Source organism: Sorex araneus, chromosome 7, assembly GCF_027595985.1.
Source record: "Sorex araneus isolate mSorAra2 chromosome 7, mSorAra2.pri, whole genome shotgun sequence".
Taxonomy (NCBI): domain Eukaryota; kingdom Metazoa; phylum Chordata; class Mammalia; order Eulipotyphla; family Soricidae; genus Sorex; species Sorex araneus.
This window is the reverse complement of record NC_073308.1, coordinates 48,393,031-48,417,765: the sequence shown is the minus strand read 5'-3', so window position 1 is coordinate 48,417,765 and position 24,735 is coordinate 48,393,031. Positions and strand designations below refer to the sequence as shown.

Genomic DNA, 24,735 nt, shown 5'->3' with positions numbered 1-24,735 from the left:
ATTTTGAGCCTACTAAAGGGTCAGCTTAGGGAGTGGTTAGGAAATGGGGACAATGTGGGAGGGAAGGTCACACTGCTTGTGGGTTTGGTGTAGGAACATTGAATGCCCATAACAAAAGTATTGTGAACATCTTGGTAAACCATGGTATTTCAGTGAATTTTTTAAAAAAAGAACAGCACTTCTTAAATGAAGGTATGGACAGAGCTGTCAGATGCCTCACAACACTTCATACATTCTGTGCATTGAGTCAGCTCTCATTTCTCTGTACCATCCTGTTCTCAAACTGCCTAGACATTGGGTTCTCGAGTTTTCTACTCACTGGAGTTTGTGTGTCTACAATTTTGCCCAGTTCCCAGGTAACTTGTTATTTCTGCTTGGATTAATATGTTTACAGATCCTTGTTCCCAGTCAGGTGGAATCTCCAGAGAAATGTAAACAAATAGAACACAAAGTCCCCCCAATGACAAAGTACAGATGCGTGGAGACATTTCTGAGACTAACATGTATCATACAAGCTCTAAGCAAATAATATGACAAACATCAGTTATGAACTCCAGTTCATGGTTTGTTACCTCAGAACCATCCTAAGACTTTTTTATTTTATTTTGTTTAGGGGCCACACCAAGAAATCTCAGTGCATTCTTTCGGTTCTGAACTCAGGATTACTCTTCTCAATTCTCCATAGGGACCATATGGGCAGCCAGGAATTGAACCTGGGTTAGTTGATTAGTTTAATTAACAGTATTGTAAGTCCCAATAAAAATGAAAAGTTTAATTAACAGTACTGTATATTCCCCTCAATGGCTGTTCCTCCCAGATGGGAGTATAAATGAGGCCCACATAGCCATGCCACCAGACTCTGCGCCAGGCCGTTTTCACTCGGGGTGCCCCAGAGGGGGGCAGGTGAGAATCCTCCCTGCCCCAAGGAACCCAGCCCCGGAAGCCAACTTCCACTACCCAACGGCCACCACGCTCCAGGCTGCTTTCCAGACACATTATAAGACACTTCCTACCCATTTCCATAATTACCACACCATATTTGATGGAGCTCAAACAGTAGGCAACAAATCATAGAGAATAATATACATATATGAACATATATATATATTTATATATACACATATACCTCTCGGAGAGCCCGGCCAGCTACGAAAAGTATCCCGCCCACTCGGGCAGATCCTGGCAAGCTACCAGTGGCGTATTCGATATGCCAAAAACAGTAATGATAGGTCTCATTACCCTGAGCCTGAAAGAGCCTCCAATTGTTGGGAATGACAAGTAAAGAGAGGCTGCTAAAATCTCAGGGCTGGGAGGAATAGAGATGTTACTGGGTTACTGGTGCCAGTTCAAGTAAATCAACGAACAACTGGATGACAGTAATACAGTGATACAGTATATCCCTATAAAAGAGGAGAAAAGATGATCTCACATAAATACCTTTATGCAAATAAATCTAGAAGACAACCAGATTACTAATTCTTTCATATAAGTATATAAATTGTTTCATCTGCATTTATGCAAATAAACCTATACACTGACCAATCAGGTTGCATATGCAAATTAGGGTGTGTGAGATGATCATGATCTGGCCTCTCCCTCTGGGATCACTTCCTCTGAAGAGCATCACATGTCCTTGCCCCCAATATGCTTTTGAAAATCTGCCAAAGCCTCATACACCACTGGGTTCTAACAACAACCTTGCAGGGCCCTAATATTGAGCCTAATTCAACAGATATTGCTGGAAATAGTTGTATGTCCCCAGATCCTCTTTCTCATTTAGTGTACATGAGTGAGTCAAGACTGTGGTCACATCTTGCAGATGATAGAGAAGGTTACATTTAGCATAATAAATCCGTTACTAAACTTAAAAAAAAATGGTCCCTAAAACACCCAAATTACTCTTCACAAAGTTCTGGTGAGGGAATAATGAATCTGAACTAGCATACAAACACTCAGGTTTTGGCTCTTCCCTGAGGGTAAATAGCCCCTGTTATGGCTAAGCCAATAGTTGGTTCGGCTAAGGGTAGTAACAGTGCTTGATTCAGAAGATGGGTAATTTGTTACGAAGGAGTGGGGATATTTCTTTTAAATTAGTATGGGGACATGTGCCACTTTGCAAACATTTTACATTCATGGTTAACATTCATGGCTAATCTCTGAAGAGATATTGAGTCAAGCCAATGAAACTATTGGGTCTTCAGGCTAAAATCTCTGAGGAGAGTTGGGAAATCCTGGACTACGCAGGTGGTTTCCATGGGATTGCAAGGGTCTTGTTGGTAAGGAAGCAGGAATCAGTACGGAAGTAGGTCATGGGAGCCTGAAGCCAAGACAGATGGGAAGATGCAATATTGCTGACTCTGAGCATAGAGGAGGCTCATGGTCTAGGATGGAGACTCCAGGATGGGGAGACAGGAGAGGGAAGGGTTCTTCCCGAGGACTGAGTCCTGCTGGCACACTAGGGGTTGGTCAGTGAGAACTATATTAAACTTCTGATCTCCAGAATGACAAAAGAATCATGAGTGGCAGGTTTGTGGTTCATTTGTTAACAGCAATAAAATTATTTGTGGGAATAATTTTAGGCAACTCTCAGGGGACCATGTGATGTCAGGGATCAAACTCAGGCCTCATGTCGGCAAAACTTGTACTCCAGCCTGCTGAGCATCTCTCTAGTCAAAACTATTTTCTGCAGAGATAGATCGCAGTCTGTCTTTTCATTCTGAAGTAGGGCAAACGTCCATCTTACTGATGATGGCTGAGTTTGCACTTTTCCCGTGCTCGCGGAACTGGGCACCTCACCTATATTGAAGGACAGCTAGTAACATGGGCCATTTGCCTAAGAATTTCATGCAGTGGTGGTTCCGGCTCTTGACGCAGGCCATGTCTGAGGCCATCGCGGGGCATCCCCTCGGGCAACTGGTCAGCGCCTGGGACATCCCGTTCTGCTTTCCCCATGCTGTGGCAGGGTACACAGAGGGTGCCACACGTGGGCAGCTGGGGCAGTGCTGCATGCAGTCCTGGTCAGCGCTGATGGGCAGTTGCCCTACCCCGACACTTTGAATCTGGTGCCTCTGTATTGTTTTGTTTCTGAGCCACACCGGAAGTGCTCAGGATTTATTCCTGGCTCTATGCTCAGGGATCACTCCAGATGGGTCTCAGGGGACCATAGGGGGTGCCAGGGATCAAACCTAGGTCAGCTGTGCTCAAGACAAGTGCCATACCCATTGTACTATCTCTCGAGTCTCTATTTCAATATTTAAATAGGAACTAACTCAAACCTTTGGGATTTCATTATCCTGAGAACTAATCTTTTGTCATGAATGACCGGAATGTGGTGATGCAGTCAGACATATGAGCACAATGCCTGAAGACCTGCACAGCTGGTGTGGAGCACAAACAGGTGTGTAGGAGACCATGAGAGAAAGACTTTGAGAAAGACTTCAAAGGATGCCTTTATTATTAAACAAGAATCACTGTCATGAGAACTTGTGTTATAAGATAGATGAGCCTAGACCAGCATTGGTAGAAGTTAGCCAAAGAAGCACCATCAGCACAGCTGAAAATGCCAACTGCCTGGACAGTCACATGTGCCTTCGAGGTCCCAGTGCTGGTCCTCCACAGTTCAGCCTTTCCATGCGTGATGCCAGCTTTCATCAAGCCAGTCAGGGGGAATCTATCCCCAAATTATTTTAAAGCACCAATGAGGGAGAAGTCACCTATCTCTTTTGGAGGATTAGGGTGCCGTAAAGGAAAGTCAGAAACATTTTTTTCTTTTTTCTTTTTTTTTTATTGAATCACCAAAACTTACAAAACTACAGCCATTTGTGATTGAGTTTCAGGTGTATATTGTTCCAACAACCCCTTCATCAGTGCTTACTACCTTCCACAGATCTCTCTGGTTTTCCTCAACCCCCCCAGCCTGCCTCTGTGGCAGGTACATTTCCCTCTCCCCATTGAAGGACAAAAATCTTTATTAATCTGAGTATGGTGTAGTATCTTGGATTTCAAAGTTTTTGGGTGGAAGTGACAGCTTCCACTTGTGGGTTCAAATGTACTGCAAAGGCATTAGTGTTTAACATGTTATAGTTGCTTAACTGAAGCAAAACAGTAAAGTGATCTCTTTACCCCTGCTTACCACCAAAAGGAAAACCAAAGATCAGATTCAGCAGTCTTTCGAAAAAATAATACAAAGTCTTTTGAAAACAAAAAACACACAACAGGTCACAGAGAAAGAACCCAGGGGAGAGTGTGTAGTACAAAAACTAGTGCCATGCTGGAGTACCTCTCGTTGCTTTGCCCAATTTCGTGTGTTCCTCCTCATGGCAGTAAGACCTAGGACCAGCCCTTCATCTTGAGGACTGGACCTCCCATTCTGGGGCAGATCTTTCTTCTGGGGATGTTGAATAATTATCAACATCTGCTAGATACCCTCCTTAAACACCTCCTTAAATACCCCATAGGTAAGTGGGGGAGAGGGTTCTCCTGCTTTGGGCACCTGTGAACTTGGCCTCTCCCCCGTCACATTGAGCCCTCCTGCTGACCAGAGGAGCTGCAGATAGGGGACTCTGGCTCTAGTGCTTGTCTAGCAAAACTGGAGAGGGGGATAGGGACGGGCTGTGACTTGTGGGGCGAGGGGGCCTTCCCAGTTCATGCAAGACACAGGCTGGGTAGATTACAGAGTCTGAGGTCAGGCCTACGAGGGCAGGGGGTGGCATGAGCACATCCAGGTTGTCTGGGGCCTCAGCCACTGGGGATGGGAGAAAGCAAACTGGAGTGTGGCACAGGATGGGCTGGGTGGAGATGGGGCCTCTGGAGAAATCTGGAGAGAGATCTGGTGCAGGGCCTCTTGCATCTGTGCCTGCAGGTTTCTCTACTTTCCTATATTGTTGCTTCATGAGAGCAGGAGTGATCGGGATAGGTATCCCCAAATAACTGAGTTCATGGAAAAACAAGTAGCTAAGTTGATGGTAGTTCTTGGCTTGTATGAGAAAATCTTTAGCACAACTAAAGATTTTCTTTCCATAAGTTTTTCTCCTGCTCCAAATGTCTTGCTTAGTAATCCAGGAAGGTTTGACTCAAGGGGAAGAGAAAATTGTGAGTCCTATAGTACTTCAGCAGGTAGACAACAAATATGAACAAGGAACCTTATAAATCTTAAAAACTTCATATATAAACCTTATAAACAGTGTTTCTAAAAAAAAATCACTCAAACACAGTCCACCACAAATAATTCTCAAAGTAGTTCACCATTCCTTTGTGGCCAAACATATTGAAAATGAATTTGAAGAGGATCCAATAGCAAAATATGGTATCAGTTTTTCTGTGAATTTATCAGTCACTTTACACAAATACAACTTGTTATTCAAATTATAAACGGAAAGTTCTCCCAACTCATAGTCCAGAAATACACCAATTTGCATGCCTGGGTTTGTTCCGTTCATGTTTTGCTCAGTGTACTTCGCAGACTGTAAAAATGCCCAACAGCCATTCTCAGCGCTTGGTAGTATCATAGAATTTCTGTAGAATGATTTTTTACAAACACCTAAGGACCATTCACCCTCACCTGTGACTTCTACTTGCCAAAAATGCCTGCCTCCATCAAAGCCCTCACAGCTGAGCACAGCTGGATAAGGAGGAAACGTCTGGGAGTTGTCAAGAAATTGTGGTAGACTTGTTGTAGATACACTTTTCCTGTCTTTGGACACAATCAGACTTGGATGCGCAGTTTCAGGATCTAGTGTCAAATCTACCTGGAACGTGCTGATCATTTTGTGCAGACCAAAATAATGTGGAGGGAGGGTTAAACTCTCTTTCTTGAGTTCATACGAAAAGACTGCTGGGAGTGGTACGTCTTCGTGGCTACACTGCAAACTTTTGATGTCTGATAGCAACTCCAGCTCGGGCAGCAAACACTTTTCTCTTGCTTCACGTAGAAGATTTTTATGTGTGTCCACGTGACTTGAAATGTAGCTTTTGTTTTCGGTTAGTTTATCCTTCTCTTTGTTCTCTTCCAGAATTAATCTGGCATCACTTTCAAAATGTTCCCTTCTCAAAAAACAAATAAACTCTTTACATTCAGGATCTAATTCTCTTTTCTGGCTTTCCACGTTCCAGCTCTCCTCAAGAAATTTTGAAATTAGTTTCTTACAATCCATTTCAGTGGTTTCGACCTTCCTCTTCAGAAGCTCCATGTAGCTTCTGAGCTTCTTTCTTTGGCTTGCCGCAGCTCTCTCAGCAGGGATCAGGTGGTGATCCTGGTGGTCAGGGGCCGCCCTGCACTGGGGACACAACAGCTCGAAGTCCTTCTCACAGAACATGTCCAAGACCTCATTGTGCTTTTCACATAGTTTCTGTTCCCGCTGTTTCCTCTTATTCCCTCTGATGGGGAGCTGATTAATGATGTCAGTGATGTGACACAACTGGTTGTTTCTCTTGAAGTTCCTGTCAGGGCAATGGTGGAGGCAGACAGGACAGGGGAAGACGTCCTGTAGGTCAACCCAGCGCTGTTGAATGCAGGAGACACAGAAGTTGTGACCACAGTCTAGGGTTACTGGATCTCTCAAGTAATCTAGACAGAGAGGGCAGCTGGCTTCTGATTGGAGTATGGCCAGGGAAGCTAAAAAAGCCATTCTTGGAAGAAGGATGTCTGGAGATAAGTTTTTCAAAATATATGTAAAGAGAGGTCTTTCAGAATATGTTTTCTTCTTTTCTTTTTCTTTTTCTTTGTTTGTTTTGGGTCACACCCGGTAATCTCAGGGCTTACTCCTGGTTTTGCTCTCAGGAATTACTCCTGGCAGTGCTGGGGGACCAGATGGGATGCTGGAGGTTGAACCCAGGTTGGCTGCATGCAAGGCAAATGCCCAGTCTGCTGTACTATCACTCTGGCCCTGGAATGTAAGTCTTCTGAAGATACGTCTTTCAGAATACAGTTCAGTCCTCCAGTAACCGAGCTATAAGAATAAAATATATGCTCATCACTCACTTTGCTTAAGGAATCTGAACACTTTCCAATTTGCTAGCAAGCTCTGACAAATACTCATTTAACTCATTTTCCTGATACAAATGCATTTATTCTGACAGAAAAAGTAATGTAGAGCAATGCAGTGTTGCGCATCCAATTGTTACAAGTATTCCTTCTAATAATTATATTATGACTTATTGGCATTAAAACAGGTTATATCCATTAATTATAAAAAATTAGAATTTACACATGAAGTAATGTGTGGTCTGGGATTTGCTTCACAAGACTGAGGAAAAGAAAGCTGGAGTTACATTTTTTTTTTTTTTTTTTTTTTTTGCTTTTTGGGTCACACCTGGCAATGCACAGGAGTTACTCCTGGCTCTGCACTCAGGAATTACCCCTGGCCATGCTCAGGGGACCATATGGGATGCTGGGATTTGAACCCGGGTCGGCCGCGTGCAAGGCAAACGCCCTACCCGCTGTGCTATCTCTCCAGCCCCTGGAGTTACATTTTTATAGGTGGATTTGTTATGGTTATTGTAATATTTTTGTTTCATCTGCCTAATATGCTGTCTAGTAAAATATTAGAGCTAATCATTATTGTTACCCTTTTTCTAACCAAATCAAGTTTATTTATACTCCTTTCTATCTTATCTTTCCCCCTACATTTCAAATATCTGAAATTTCTTATCTTTTTTTCCCTACATTTTAAATATCTGAGATATCAAAATTTTTGAGTCTACAATTTTTCTTCAGAGATTACGCCAAACATCCCTAACCTCTTATCGTTCTTTTCACTCTATGTTCTTTTCACTCATGGTTCCTGCTTCTTAGATCCCATGTCAAACTTCAAATGAAGACAAATTAATTTAGATTAAGACCATGGGATGACAGTCAGGGCTGGACCTCTCTTTGACACATCACTGACTGTGTTCTCCCCAGAACCTGCCTACAATCACCAATCTCTCAGATCAAAGATGCTTTTTAAAAGCATTCCACGAACACTTCTGAGCTAACTCCCAGTTCTTGTGGGTCATGTGAAAAAGTTTTCTTTCCTTTTCTTTTTTCATTTCCAATCCCTTTTTGGCTGGTTTCTGACCTGTGACAATTTTATATTACTTTCAGTCTCTTCTGACCAGATTAGCACCCCCACCCTACCCGCTAAACTTCTTGTACAAGACCCATCTATGAATCCATACTGTCCATCTCCCATAACTATAATCCCTTGATTAATCCACTTCCCAGGTGATCACATCTTCCTGCTTACCTTGAACAGCTCCAGGATCCATAGTTCTGCGTTGCTTCAGGGCTGGTCTCTGACAGATCTTGAAGATGGTAGGATACCAGGCTGGTAGCAGTGTGTGCAATTCTGTTGTGACCAGGCTATTTATAGGCCACTGGGTGGGTCTAGGACATAGTTGCCACCCTCTAAGGTGTGGCGACTCCTCCCCCAGGAAGGAAAGCAGAACCAATTGGAGCTTAGAGGGTATTCTGAGCTTCTAATTAGTGATGAGGCACAGAAGAATCTCTCAGGATTAAACCCAGTACCAGGTGGCTGTGCTGTACTAAAATGGACCTTCTCACTTGCACTTAATTCCAATGCTAAGAAGGAAAGTGAAATCTGAAAGTCTATGTAAGAATGTTTATTTTGCCCCCATAGAAGTATTAATTGGACAAAACTTTTATCTATCTTCATAATCAGCAGTTTTCTATTGTCTAGAGGTTTTTGAAAAATTGCTTCCTATCTAATAGGTAAAAAATATTAATTGATTTAAAAATAATCTCCTCTGGGGCAAAGGTAATAGTATAATGGATAGGGGGCTTGCCTTGCACATTGCCACCCAGGTTTTGATCCTGGCATTCCGTATGGTTGCCTTAGCACTACCAGGAGTAATTCCTGAGTGCAGAGCCAGGATTAGCCTCTAAACATCGTTCAGTGGGGCCCCAAAATAAATAAATTAATCAATAAATAAAACAACCTTATCTGCTGTACTAAAACTTCTGATTTTCTAGTCTCTATGTCTCTGATAGAGTCATTTTGCTGAAGAGCAAATTTAGAAATCTCTGGAAGACTTTTTGAATTCTCTCTTTTATCAAGCTTAAGAAACGAATTCAACAGCAAGACCAGGAATCAGTTTGGATTTTTGGAAAGCCAAACCTAGCAAAGTTCAGGGGTTACTCCTGGCTCTGGGCTCAGGAATCATGGAGAGGCCTTTTGGAATGCTAGGGATCCATGTTCAAAGCAAGTGCAGGGAAACACTATATTGTATCTCCAGCCCATCAATTTTTATTTCTGTCTCAGCAAGAGTACCTTTGCCCTTTTTTGCCTAAGATTGCTCTCTGCTTCCTCCTACTCAGGGTCTGCATTCTGGCTCCATTGTTTCATAAGAAAATGCTTATGTGTTAGAAAGATTGCACTCATCTGTGGAATATAGAAAAACAGAGTAGGAGACTAACACCTGAGAATAGTAGAAATAAGTACCAGGAGGATGACTCCATGGCTTGGAGGCTGGCCTCACATTCTGGGGAGAGGGCAACTCAGATAGAGAAAGGAAAACCAAGTAAAATGTGGTTGGAGGCCATGCAGGGGAAGGGTGATGTGTGCGGAATGTAGACTAGAGACTGAACACAATGGCCACTCAACACCTTTATTGCAAACCACAACACCTAATTAGAGAGAGAGAACAGTGGCAGGGTGGGGTGGGGGAGATGGGATTGGGGAGGGTTGGAGGGATGCTGGGTTTATTTGTGGTGGAGAATGGGCACTGGTGAAGGGATGGGTTCTCGAACTTTGTATGAGGGAAACATGAGCACAAAAATGTATAAATCTGTAATTGTACCCTCACGGTGATTCACTAATTAAAAATAAATAATTTTTTTAAAAAAGAAAATGCTTATGTCAGTTTCTGCAAACGGTAACATGGCAGAGAATTAAAATTTATCCTTTTGGGGCTGGAGCGAAGCACAGTGGGTAGGGCATTTGCCTTGCACGTGGCCAACCAGGGTTCAATTCCCAGCATATCATATGGCCCCCTGAGCACCGCCAGGAGTGATTCCTGAGTGCAGAGCCAGGAGTAACCCCTGTGCATTTCCAGGTGTGATCCCCCCACCAGCCCCCGCAAAAAAAAAGCAAAAAAAAATAGTGTCTCCATAGAACAGAAACAAGAAATTATGGAAATTATGGTCTCCCTCTGCCTCCAATAAACCTGAATTGGTGGTGGGGCCGGAGCGATAGCACAGCGGGTAGGGCGTTTGCCTTGCACGCGGCCGACCCGGGTTCGATCCCCGGCATCCCATATGGTGCCCCAAGCACCGCCAGGAGTAGTTCCTGAGTGCAAAGCCAGGAGTAACCCCTGAGCATCGCTGGGTGTGACCCAAAAAGCAAAAAAAAAAAAAAAAAAAAAACCTGAATTGGTCATTATCACAGTAATCCCTTATTGGTTATTACCTGGATCGGTGACCCTGGTCTGGCTGAGTACTTGGTGCTGATGTTGAGCTGACTCCCTGAAGGGCCGTGGAAGCCAGTCTGCCACTCTGTTTCTTTCGACCCAAGTTTTTATACTGTGTTGGATTTGTGGGGCTTTAGAGGAAAGGCCAGTCAGAAGGAAAGGGATCCGAATTAGTCCTGAGAGGATACTCAGAAAGTGATGATTAAGTAGTACTTAGCCAGGTAGCAAAGGGTAGGCATTAATCCTGAAAATCCAATCTCCACAGAGCCCCTCCCTCCCTTTATCCTTCTCACGTTACTTAATCCCATCCAGGTGGAGGAAGAAATAGCAGTACCAGGCCGTGTTTTAAGTTCACTCTTCCCTCATGGAAGGTTAACTGGATTTATAAATTCTGCTTCTCCACTGAGATTCAATCCCAGGCACTGCAAATGGTCCCCCAAACACTGCTAGGGGTGACCCTGAGCACACAGCTGTACTTGTACCACCAGATACAGCTAAAACCAAAACAAATGTTGCTCATTCTCAGAATCTTTAGTGCTACTTGGAGTTATTTTTCCTCTAGCATGTAAACATACAAATAAATTAAGCATCTGGCTTCATTCAAGCTATGGGATACATGATGGCTGGCATGTCAAAGTTTTCTCCTACATCCACAGGACTATGAATGTCTCTTTGTCTTGGTCTCAAAATTTTCTTGTTCTTTTCCTAATCACTGTGGGCCAATCTGTTCTGAACATGTTCTGGTTCTGTTATTATTTGAATTTTTACATTACACACTTGGGAAAAGAGAGGTCCAAAAAAAGCAAGAGGAAATATCTTCCAGTGGTCTGATAACCTGTTGAAAAGCTTCTCTTACAGAAGAGGGGCTGGAGCAATAGCACAGCGGGTAGGGGATTTGCCTTGCATGCGGCCAACCCAGGTTCCATTCCCAGCATCCCAGATGGTCTGCTGAGCACCTCCAGGAGTAATTCCTGGGTGCAGAGCCAGATAGTAACCCCTTTGCATCGTTGGCTGTGACCCAAAAAGAAAAAAAAAGCTTCTGTTACAGGAGAGAGAGGGTACTATAAAAGGAGAACTGACTCAGGCAATCTGGCTTTTTAAAATGTTGCAAGAAAATTTCTGAAAAACAATGCCTTACATTGCTTTGTCTTTGAAATAGTGATAACTTGATGCTGAAGGACTGCTGCATGGAGAGTTTTAAGAACTTTCTCTTATAAACTTTGGTACATCTATGCAATGCAATACTATGCAGCTGTTAGAAAAGATGGAGTCATGACATTTGCATATAAGTGGATCAACATGGAAAGTATCATGTTAAGTGAAATGAGTCAGAAATAGAGAGAGAGACATAGAAAGATTGCACTCATCTGTGGAATATAAAATAACAGAGTGGGAGACTAACACCCAAGAGTAGTAGAGATAAGGAAGGACCAGGAGGTCTGCCCCACAGCTTGGAAACTGGCCTCACATGCTGGGGAAAAAGGCAGCTCAGATAGAGAAGGAAACACCAAGTAGAGGATGTTGGGAGGACCCATTCGGGTTGGAAGATGCGAACTAAAAGTAGACTATAGACTTATAGACTGAACATGAAAGCTGCTTAATACTTCTATTGCAAACTACAACACCCAAAAGGAGAGAGAACAAAAGCGAATTCCCTGTCACAGAGGCAGGGTGGGGTAGTGGAGGATGGGGTGGGGGTGGTGAGAGGGATACTGGGATCACTGGTAGAGGTCAATGGGCACTGGTGGAGGGATGGGTAAACAATAATTGTATGAGTGAAATGCAAACACAAAAGTTCATAAGTTTGTAACTGTACATCACAGTGATTCGCTAATAAAAAATTAAAAGAAAAAGAATTTTCTCTTTACTATAAAATAAGTCTTAAATTTTCCAGTTGAAAGGGAGGGGCATAGGGATCTTTGGAGGGGGGGAATGGGTACATTACTGATGGGTGTGTCATTGGAATTATGTGCCTGGGAAACCACTAATAACGGTATCATAAATCACAAAACTTCAATCAATAAAAATAAGTTTTAAAAAATAAAATTTTCAAAAAGATGATTAACTGGATTTTTCTTGGAGGGGATTGATTTGGGGGACACACCCGGAAGTATTCAGGGACTCCTGGCTGCATGGTCAGCGCTCAATCGTGGTAGTGCTCTGGGGCCTATATGTGGTGCTGGGGATTGAACCAGAGTCACTGCATTCAAGTCAAACACCTTAACACTATTATTCAACTACTATGATAACTCTACTACTCTACTACTAATCTAATGCTCTAATAACTCTAATATTATCTCTCCAATCCATAACTGGTATTTAGAAACAAAAGCATATAAATTAACTTATTTAAATTTCTAATAAGCTTAGAAGTCTTACCAAAGATGTAAAGAGCTGAAATTCACTGTTATAAACCAGAAAAAAAAACTGTCTAGTTATGGAGAGTTGAAAATATTATAAATGCCCCTTATCTTTTCCTAAAGGGTAAGAGGGTGGAAACCTAACCATAAATCTCTATTTGCAGTTACACTAGAAGTGTGCCTCAGGGGATCAGTTCCTGAGGGAATGGACTGATGACCAAGCCCATGACAATCTACAACCAAGACTTCACAAAAACAGTGTTTATCCTCTTCCCTTTTCTATTAAAAAAAAAAAAAACAAAAACCTCTTCTTGGGAGCTGGAGTGTTAACTCAAAGAGCTAAGAGCACTCTTTGCATGCAGAAGGTCTAGGTTTGATCCCTGAGACCATGTGCTTCCCAAACACTGCCACGAGTGATACCTGAGCACAGAGCCAGGAGTGATACTCAAGCAAAATTGGGTGTTCCAAAGTCCACAAATCATCATCATCATCACTGTCATTCTGTTGTTCGTCAATTTACTTGAGCAGGCACCCGTACCATCTCTATTACACTCAGCCTTGAGATTGTAGAGCCTCTCCTTACTCGCCTTTCCCAACGATTGGAGGCTCTTTCAGGGTCAGAGGAATTAGACCTACTGTTACTGTTTTTGGCATATCGAATACACCATGGGTAGCTTGCCAGGCTCTGCCGTGCAGGCGGGATACTCTTGGTATCTTGTTGGGCTCAAATATATCTGTTATTGTATTTTGGATATGAATACACCATGGGGAGCTTACCAGGCTCTCCCAAGTAGGCAATAGATTCTCAATAGTTTACCAGGTTCTCCAAGAGGAAGAACTAGGCTATTAGATGTCACACAGCTGCATTGCAGGGGGAAAAATCCGCAAATAAATAAATAATATCTTCTTGTTACTGTGCAGGCATGATAGTTATTTTGAGGATATGACTCTGTAAGATTTTAACTTGCCTGCTTGCTAGCAGTAAAGTTCCTCATCCATCACCATACACAACTTCTGTTTGATTAAGAGAGAACCATAGGTTACAGCCTTACTAACTGAATCAGGAGTCAAGAAGCATCTCATCAGTCTCTGGCAACCCAGGGGTCACACTCATTATCCACCTTCTGCTGGCGCCAGATAATCTTGTCCAGATCTTCCTCCAGGGAAGGAACATAACATGAAGCCTGCCATAGCCATGCCACCGGACTCCGCCAGACTGTTTCACTCGGGGCACCCCAGAGGGGGGCAGTTGAAAGCCCTCCCTGCCCCAAGTGACCCAGGCCCTGCAGCCAAAAGCCTCCACAACCCAACTGCTGCCACACTCAACGCTGCTCCCCACATGCTCTGGCTGAGCCTCACACATGAGTGAACATATTCTTGGACCACACGGCCATGCGACACATCATAATACACTCCCTACCCATTCTCCATAAGTGCAACGCCACACTTGATTGGGTTCAAATAGTAGGCAACAAATCACTGTCACTGTCACTGTCATCCCATTGCTCATTGATTTGTTCAAGCAGGCACCAGTAACGTCTCTCATTGAGAGACTTATTGTTACTGTTTTTGGCATATCCAATACACACGGGTAGCTTGCCAGGCTCTGCCGCGCGGGCTTGATACTCTCATTAGCTTGCCGGGCTCTCTGAGAGGGGTGGAGAAATCGAACTTGGGTCAGCCGCGTGAAACGCAAACGCCCAACTGCTGTGCTATCACTCCAGCCCTGGCAACAAATCATAGAGAGAAATATATATATATATATATGCATATATACATATTTCCATAAATATATACAAAAGCAAACATCACTCAAACTTTAACAACATGACCTCATTTTTTCTAACAGCTGCATAGTATTCCATTGTATAAATGTACGAAAGTTTCTTTAACCAGTCATCTGTTCTAGGTCATTCGGGTTTTTTTCCAGATTCTGGCTATTGTAAATAACGCTGCGATGAACATATGAGTGCAGATGTCATTTTGACTATACTTTTTTGCTTCTCTGGAATGTATTCCCAGCAGTGGTATTGCTGGGTCAAATGGGAGCTCTTGTCCATTTATTAATTCATAATTTTTATTCTTTGATTTGACTTTTTAGATAAAGGAACTATGTAAATAAACATTCATCCTACTCAGTTATAATTAATGTTCTATGATTAATATACCAAAATTTATCTGTGTACTCTAATTTCCATAAACACTGATGTTACTGACACAAACAAGCATGAAGACTTCATATTTTAATATTTGAAATGTATTTTGCGGTCTCTGGCATTTAGACTGTCTTAGACCTGTCCATTTCTGATATGATTAAGTCCATAAACTAAGGAAATAAGCCACCCTTACTTTTAAAGAGATTCAATGCAGAAGGGGCAGTGAGGTCTGAGCTTCAATTTGCTGTGCTCAAGAGAGGACGCCTAGAGCCAAAATTTCTGGAGGGAACAGCTCAGTAGCGCAGTTTTCACCCCTGGTCACAGAGGTGAGAGCAACCCCCTCTGAAACTGCAGGGAGAGATCATTTGTTCCATCTGCCTGAACTGCCTCAAGGGCCTCTTCACCATCAAATGCAGGCACAACTTCTGTGCTTCCTAAATTTTTGTGTCATGAAAAGGTCTACTGGACAACCTCCCTTGTCCCGTCTGCCGGCAGCCCCGCCAGGAGAAGCGCGTCAGGGCCAACGCCCAGCTGGGAAGGCTGGTGGACCTGGCCCGGCTCCTCCACAGCTCCAGGAGCAGCGAGATAGAGCAGGGAGAGGAACACAAGTGTGAGGAGCACAAGTAGGAGCTGAGCCTCTTCTGTGAGGATGACCGGGAGCTGCTGTGTCCCCTGTGCGCCCAGGGCCCTGCCCACCAGGGCCACCACGTCAGGTCCCTGGCCGAGGCAGCGTCTCTCTCAGAGAGAGGCTCAGTGGGTACATCAAGCTCTGACGAAGCAGCTGGCAGAGGTGCAGAAGCTAGAAGTCATCCAAGACAGGAAGATGCTAAACTGACAGAGGAAGTGAGAAGGCAGAGGCGTCAGTGAGCTTGAGAATATGAGCAGCTCAAGAAGTTTGTGGGACGTGAGCAAGAGGCAACTGTTGTCACATTGGAAGAAGAGAAACGCCTGCAGCAGCAGCTTCGGGCCAACCTGGAGGCCTACTCGGGCCACATCTCGGCGCTGAAAGACCTGCTCCGGGAGGTGTCCGAGAGGTCCGTGATGTCCGAGGAGAAGGTGCTGAGGGGCCTGAGGGACCTGCAGCAGCGCTGGGAGAGCCTGGAGCCCCCGGCCGTGCAGCCCCTGCGCTTCCGCCCGGCGGCCTACAGCCTCCCTCCGCTGTGCTCGGCGCTCAGCAGCGTCATGCAGAGATTCCGAGAGCGCGTCAGCCTGGACCCCCGCACGGCCCACCCCAGCCTGCGCGTGTCTCGGGACCTCACGTCGGTGACCTGCGTGCGGAAACGGCCCAAAGGGGACGCGGACCCCGGGCCCTGGGCAGATGCCACCGAGCTGGTGGTGCTGGGCCGCGAGGCCTTCGCCTCTGGCCGCCACTACTGGGAGGTGCAGGTGGGCGCCAAGCCCGAGTGGGCCGTGGGCGTGTGCACCGTCGCCCCTTCGGCCCAGGCCCCGCGGGCACAGCCGGCCCCCAAGAGATGCTGGACGCTGCAGCGGCAGGACGGCGACTACCTGGCCGTGGGCGCGGGGGTCGTGCCTCTGGCCCTCGGGGACCCGCCCGCGGCCCTCGGCGTGTACCTGGACTGGGAGCTGGGCCAGCTCTCCTTCTACAACGCCGCCGACAGGGCTCACATCTGTTCTCTGAGGGAACCTTTCCACAGTGCCGAAGCCGTACTCCTGTATCGGATGTGACTCTAAACCTCTGGCAATCTCTGTAGTAGATGATGAAGAATGAACAGTGATGTTTTTAATTGTCAACTGTAGGTGGAAATTTTTATGTTCTTCGAAAACCTAACATAGCGGGAAAAATGAGACACTTTTATGATTTAAAGAGGAGATAAATTGTTGGGTTTTGGGGGTCTGTGTGTGTGTTTGTGTGTGTGTGTGTGAGGAGAATAAAGGTTAGAAATAAGATCCACAACTTGATCTCATTAGAAACCGAAAACTTAATAAAATTAGATAACACAAAGTATGAGGGTGAGGTTCTAGTTTATGTTTCCGTAACCTAGAAACTCATTCAGAGATATGATGCCCTATACTTTTCATTCGGTTACTGACATAGTGTAAACCTGAAGAAAGTATGCCTTATCTTAGCCATCGGAAGAATGTGTGCTGCAACCACTGAGAAATTCAGGCAATTTGTTACTTTACCTAAATTGCCCATGGTCATAGAACACATTGTTCTTAAGTGTCTGAGAAGGAAGGCATGGACATTTTTACTCAATCAGTAATAAAATTAAATCACTGGCACTTAAAAATTGTTTTTTAAAAATTAGAGCCCCCTCCTAAGGATACTCCCCTCCCTAGATGAAGCATAATATGACTAATTGTTCATTAACTACAATATTCAAGAATTGAAATCCATTTTGCATTATGGGGCTGTCATCCCCATCATTTTTTTGCTAACCAAATGTTTGCTTTTTCACTAGGAAAGAATGGGTGACATTTTAGGGTAAATTTCTACAACTCTTAATGTTATGATCCTTTGCATTGTTAACAGTCAACGGTTTAATCCAGTCACTGCAAGACATCTGACTATTAAAGATTTGATTAACATCTTTCAATGTCTTCCTTCTCAATATAATTTTCCTTCACCTCCAAAGAAAGTAAGGGTGGAAGGAAGAAGAAGGTATCATTGCAAGAAGCATGATTAGAAGAATCAGGGGAATCAACGAAGAATCTGTTACATAATTCAGGCTTGATGATTGAGCCCTAAACCAAGTGGTGGGAAGTGATAAAAGTGTGTAAGTTCTGTGGACCAGAGACAAAGTACAGACGGGCTGTGAGCATCTCAGGACCCCGGGTTCCACCCCCGCACCACCACCCTATGTTCTGCCTTATTCCCGCCAGTCGCCTCCCAAGATGCATGAGACCCCCAGCCCTGCCCCACCCGCCCAAGCTGCTCCACCCTGACTGGAACAGAGATGCACCTGCTAACATCCCAGGACTGGCTGGGGGCGTGGCCTCTACAGCAGGGGGCGTGGCCTACGCAGAAGGGACATGCTGTTGTTTCCCCTCCTTCCCAGCACTCTGGATTTACAGCACAATCTCCATAACCTAATTCTGTGGAGAACACCCTGACCTTCTCAACCACAATAGGCCAATAGTCCAGTAGCCTATTTCAATCTCACCAAAACTAGCAGTGAACACAAGAAGCTGTATAAGCCAATATAAAAGAGCACATCCTTCAGAGCTTCACTTCAGAGGCCTCATGTAAGTCATGGAGGAGCGCCTGAGACTAAGAAAGTATTCTAGAAGAAGGAAAAGGTGACCACCACCGACTGGGCTAAACCAGAATTCATTCTCGTAGCAAGAGGGAATAGTGATAGGGAACTGGAAGGTTCCACCTCCATAATTCCACAACAATATGAATAAAGAGAGAAAATCCCCAAGATGAGAAGAGAATGGAGATTCCAGAAGCCCCAACAGGGGTTACGCACAAATACTATCTCTCCGATAAAGAATTCAGAGATGAAATGTTGAAGATGTTCAATGGACTCAGAGAAAGTACAGCCGGGAGGGCATTTGCTTTACATGTGGCCGACCTGAGTTGGATCCCAGGTACCCCATGTGGTGCCCTAAGCCCACGAGGAGTGATTCTTCAGTACAGAGCCATGAGTAAGCCCTAAGAACAGCCAGTGTGGCCCAAAAGAACCCCAATAATTAAAAAAAATCCTTTAAAAAAATACAAATACTGAATAAAATATACTTAAATTTTAATCCAATCTGTAGCACTGAAGCACTGTCGTCCCATTGTTCATCGAGTTACTCGAGCGGGTACCAGTAACATCTCCATTGTGAGACTTGTTCTTACTGTTTTTGGCATATGGACTACAACACAGGTAGCTTGTCAGGCTCTGCCGTGCGGGCTGGATACTCTTGGTAGCTTGCTAGGCTGTCCGAGAGGAGCGGAGGAATCGAACCCGGGTTGACCGCGTGCAAGGCAAACACCCTACCTGCTGTGCTATCACTTAAAAAACTGTTGTTGTTTGTGCTTCACTACACCTCACAAGTGCCATCTTTTGCGGGGAGTACTAAGGATCAACCTTAGTACTCCTTAGCAGATCACATGAATAGAATGCCCTCAGACTTTGATATAATTTCCCCTTTCCCATAACTAGCATGAATTGCAATGAGAAATTGGGAAAGTCCAGAGTTGGATATTAGAGCTAACCCTCTCCCCGTGTCTCCTATCTAAAATCTCACTCACTGGCTTCCTTAGCAAGAAAACAATCATAGACTCATTTTTCTTAGAAGAGTTTCCTGATTGAAAAATCGATGGTGTATTTCCAGCAGCCCTGTCCTGCTCTTGCCAGTGTCCTGCTACTTAATATTCCTCCCCCGACCCTCCCTTCCTCTAATGAAGTCTCACCAAACTAGGCCACTGGGATAATGGAACCAGCATATATTTTAAAATCTGAAGGAAATTGATTTGTTTATACCAGTCACCAGTTTATTGCTTCACTGTTATCTGTGATAGAATCAGTTTCAGTTTTGTTGATTTTCTTAGTTATTTCTCGGCTGGTTTTGGTTTTCTTTGGGGGGGAAGGCTTTAAATTCAAACTGTTGCCTGCAGAGGCAAGGCAAATTCTGCTACAGCTGCTACATCCCAAGCCCTCCACTCATTTCTGATTTTCAATTTTACTGATTCTACTACAATTTTGATTTTCTTCTCCTTTTAGATTTGATCTGCTCTTATTTTTAGTTTCCTTTTTTAAAAAAAATTGTTCGGGGCTGCACAGCAGTGCTCAGGTGCTACTCCTGAGTCAGTGCTCAGGGGTCATTGCTGGTTTTACTGGGGAACCTTATGCAGTGTCAGAAATCAAACAGAGACCTCCTGCTTACATGCATGCACTCTAGTCCATGGAGCTATCTCTCCAGCCCCTTGTTTTTCACTCCTTAAGGGAGGATCTTAGATCATTAAATCCAGAACTCTTATTCCTTTGTACATTTAATACTTTTAATTTTATTTCCTTTTTTTTCCTTTTTGGGTCACACTCAGTGATGCTCAGGGGTTACTCCTGGCTCTGCACTCAGGAATTACTCGTGATGGTGTTTGGGGGGCCATATGGGATGCCGGGGATTGAACCTGGGTTGGCCGGTGCAAGGCAAACACCCTACCCATTGTACTATCACTCCGGCCCCTCTAATTTTCTTAGACTACTGTGTCCTCCTAATACCCAAGCACAGTAGAAATGAGGGCCAAGAGGACTGGTTCATAGTGGAAACTTGCCACAAGCTGGGGATAGGTGTGTCCAGACAGAGAAGTGATCACTACGACAATGGTAGTTGGAAAAGATCACTCTGAACAAGAACTGAGTGCTGAAAGGAGGTAAAGGGATATGCATGATAGCCTTTCAGTGTCTGTATTGCAAAGCATAATGCCAAAAAGGGAAAAGATCACAGAAATGAGAGGGAGAGTGAGTGAGAGAGAGAGAGAGAGAGGCAGAGACAGAGAAAAAGATAGAGACCTACAGAAAGAGAGAAAAGAAAAGTGTCTGCCATTGAGGGAAGTTGGATGGGAAGAAGGGTGGTGGGAGGGAAACTGGGGACATTGGTGATGGAAACATACACTGGTGAAAGTATGGGTGTTGGAACATTGTATGACTGAAACCCAATGATGAACAAATTTGTAACTGTGTATCTTGTGATGATTCATCAATCACTTGTCATTTGTCATCCCGTTGCTCATCGATTTGTTCGAGCGGGCACCAGTAACGTCTCTCATTGAGAGACTTATTGTTACTGTTTTTCGCATATCCAATACGCACAGGGAGCTTGCCAGGCTCTGCCGCTCGGGCTCGATACTCTCGGTAACTTGCCGGGATCTCCAAGAAGGGCCGAGGAATCGAACTCGCATAAAAGGTGAACGCCCAACCGCTGTGCTATCTATCGCTCCAGCCCTGATTCAATCAATATATTAATTAATTAATTACATTTCCTTGTATATCATCTAGAATACTCTAGGATTTGAAGCTAAAAGATAAATAGTGGGAATGTGAGAGAATATAAATATAATAAATATATGACTGTAACAAAATTGTAAAATAAAATAATAAAAAAAATTTAAAACTGCATCCTTTTTGGTATTTTCATTTTAATTTGAAAGGTACTTAAAGATTTCCTGATACAAGGAGTGGAGACATGGTACAATAATTAAGGTTCTTCTGTTTCATAAAGCTGAATGGGTTTGAATCCCCAGCACAAATGCTCACCCAAGTACCTCTGTATGTCACTACAAAATCAGAACCAATAAACACGACCCTCTTCCCCAAATAGTTCCCCGAAATATTTGACCACTGGGTTGTTTAGATATATATAATTTTGAAATATTTAAGGATTCTACAATATTGTCCTTTTGTTCATTTTTATTTTTAATTCCACAAGTACATGAAAGAGCCTCCAATCGTTGGGAAAGACGAGTAAGGAGAGGCAACTAAAATCTCGGGGCTGAGTGTAAATAGAGATGTTACTGGTGCTCACTCAAGTAAATTGATGAACAACGGGATGACAGTGATACAGTGATGCAGTGAAGTACATGGATATTATTTACATGGGTCTGCCTCACAGTGATTCAATAAGAAATAAAAAATAACAACAAAAGAACTGAACTGAGCCCTGACATGGGGCCTGCTCATTATTCACCTCTACCAGAGACAGAAATTCACCTCTACCAGGTGAATTCCGAGCACAGAGGCCCAGGGGCACAGCAGTTGCCATCACAATTCATGGTGTGGAGGGCCTAGTAGTCCTGCATGTAGCGGGTAGTGCAGTCCATCTTCCCTTGGACACGAGATTCTCTTAGTTCAACTGGACTTCTGTCCAAACATGTCCTCTTCTACCACTGCAAAGGGGATAAGTGGGCTTCCATCTGTAAAGGATTTGTCCCCAGTCTCCAGTGTCTCTGGGCCAATACCCGCATCCTCACTCCTTTTTCCCACACCAGAGGGACCGTGTTGCCTTCTGGAAGTATCCCTGGCCTCTCCTGAGATCCAGCCTTCAACTACAGAAAACTAGGAGCTTTTGGAAAAGGGGTTAAACTGCAGTTGTGGGGTGTGGGCATTCCAGGAAAGGCATTCATGATTACCCTCCACCCCCCACCCCCAACCTCTTTGTCATCCAACTAAACTTGTGGAAACTTATGGAAACTTTCCAACACTGCCTCTTCAGCAGCCATGGCAGCTGCATCTTCTAGCCCTCTGGCTATTCCCAAGTGTCCCTGCCAGTTGTGAAAATGGCCAGCTCTCTCCCTCAGTGTGAGGCAAAAGTGGAAATGATATGTCTTGGGGTTACAATTATCCATCTGTATTGTAACCAGCTGTCTGGATACTAATAGACTTCTCCACACATTGCCAGGGCAGATAGATGTGGAGTTCAGAGTGGGGCTTGGCAAACATGGGCTAAGATCCATTTGGCTTATAGGATCTCTTTGCCCCTGGGTGGCACATCCAGCTGTGCTTAGAGGTTACTACAGGCAGGACTCAGGGAGCCATATGGGGTGCCAGGGATCAAACCTGAGTTGCCCATATGCAAGGCAAGAGCCCTACCTGCTCTGGCCTCTCATCTGTCTTTGTGCCTTTGGGAGAGTCGGACCTGGTTTCTATCCCAGCATCCATTCCCCCAACCCCACCAGCAGTGATACCTGAGCACAGCACAGAGCCTGAAGGAAGCCCTGAGCACTGCCAGGTATGGTTCCCAAATATAAAAGGAACAGAGGAAATGTTATCTACTGATGTTCTCTCTGTGTGTATGTATATATGTGTATATACATGTGTGTATGTATGTATAATATAATATATAATATATAATATATATACAGGATGTGTATATGCATTTACCAACTTGGGACTGAGGAAGATCCAGAATGTTATTGAAAATTGAGGTAATAGTGATTAAAATTGAAATTCACGGCCTCTGGAGTATACTCACTGTCCACTACTGAAAAAAGGTAAAAATTAGGAGTCTTACAATGGTTTACTTTTTTAGCAATGCAGCTTTTATTGAATGAAACTTGCTTAGAAAGAGGTGAGAGGAGAGAAAGAGGGGAAATGTACTCGAGAGAGAGCACAAGCTGCTCCCGAGTGGGAAGAAGCAAGCAAAGAAAGAGATGAGTAAGCGAGCAAAATACAGTGTTCAAGGGAGAACATGGGCTTGAAGAGCAAGCCTACAAATCACTTATTATTCAGAGTCGCTTACTGGACATATCATCAGGGGTTTGGGGTCAGTTCCAGCATAGAAATAAGGCCAAAGTGCATCCACAAAACAAACTTTAAAGGTATACAGATGAGATTTGTCACTCAAATTATAAAAGGAAACTTCACCCAAATCACAGTCTAAAAAAACGCCAATCTTCATAGGCATGACGACTGGCAGGAGGTCAATTCTTTGAGGCCCTAACGCAATATAATCACCCATATCCCAGCGTCCAATACCCCATAGTCCATCTTGTGCTGAAAAACCTTGATTCGGTGCATTGTTCCTTCCGAGAAAAGTCTCTTTACAGACACCCACGATCCATCCAACTTTGTCCTTCACTTCCACCTGCCAGTAGTGCCTGCCAGCATTATAACCCTTGGAACCCAGAACAGCTGGGAAGAGATAGAATTTCCGTGGGTTATGAGTTGAATTTTGCTGTGTTCTTCCATATCGCACAGTTTTCCTATCTTCTGAGACAGTAAGATCATGATGTGCTGTTTCTGGATCTAGAACTACATCTACTTCAAATCGCTTGATAATTCTGTCTAGGCCAGAATATTGTGGTGGGAAATGGTAACTATATTCCTTTAACTGAAATGAAAAAAGCTCAGGGGACTTTAAGGTTTTATAGGCATGGTAGATCCCGTTAACGTTTGTCAGTAATGCCAGCGCTGATTGACTCTTTATGTCCTTTAACAGACGATTTAATGAGGAGGCATATTCGGAACATTGTGTTCGGTTTTCACGCAGTTTGGTTTCGATGGCCATCTCCTCCTCTTCCAACTGCTGAAGAATAGTTTCTCGCTCGGTTTGGAGGTAGAATTTAAGTCGCTCACATTCAGACTGTATCTCGCCTCTTGCGTGTTCTACCTGTTTTTTCAACTCCAAAGCTTTTCTGTTTTGTATAATCCTGACTTTTTCTAGTTGTCTCACTTTCTTCTTCCACGACTCGGCACAACGTTCCAATCTTTTCTTAAAATAGGGAGCGGCCCTCTCGACAGGCCAAATGCGATGTTTCTTGTGATCCGAGGAGAAACTGCACTGTGAGCATAAAACCTCCAGGTCTTGCTCACAGAAAAAGGCAAGCACCAGATTGTGCTTTTGACAAACAACCTTTTCTTTCTGCTTCCTCCTCTTGCTTTTTCTTTTCTGGAGCAGTTTAGCAGCTTCAGCCAAATTACCCAGTTGGATGTTCCTCCTGAATTTCTTTCTTCGAAGGCAAATTCGACAAATAGGGCAGGGAAAGATACCCTTTAGATCCTCCCAGAACTTATTGATGCAAGAGAAACAGAAGTTGTGGCCACAAGTAATGGTCACTGGGTTCTTCAAGTAGTCGTTACAGAGGAAACAGCTAGCTTCTGCTTGGAGATCTTCCAGGGCTGTTTCCATCTCCGCTGACACAGAGACCATCGTGGGAAGTGGTATGTCCTTTTGCTCTCTAGTAGACAAAACCCAGTGAACAGTGAATATCCTCCTAAAGATATCACAAAAGGACCAGTTTCCAGTTTCACTGGCTTGACATATTAATGGCAGCCTCTACACCTTCAGCCCAATACCTTTAGAGCGTGTGGTCAAGAATACTCACTCCCACAGGCTATATATAGTTGATGGAATACTGGACT

General features: G+C 44.1%; 2 protein-coding genes across 2 annotated transcripts; both read right to left on the bottom strand.

Moving 5' to 3' along the window:
• Positions 1 to 5,240: 5,240 nt before the first annotated feature.
• On the bottom strand, positions 5,241 to 6,626 carry LOC101558684 (tripartite motif-containing protein 75-like). Its single transcript, XM_004606234.2, has one exon. It carries the CDS (start codon positions 6,624 to 6,626, stop codon positions 5,241 to 5,243), a length of 1,386 nt encoding a protein of 461 aa, XP_004606291.2.
• A 16,469-nt stretch (positions 6,627 to 23,095) lies between these two features.
• LOC101559220 (tripartite motif-containing protein 60-like) lies at positions 23,096 to 24,523 on the bottom strand. Its single transcript, XM_012932197.2, has one exon. It carries the CDS (start codon positions 24,521 to 24,523, stop codon positions 23,096 to 23,098), a length of 1,428 nt encoding a protein of 475 aa, XP_012787651.2.
• Positions 24,524 to 24,735: the final 212 nt, after the last annotated feature.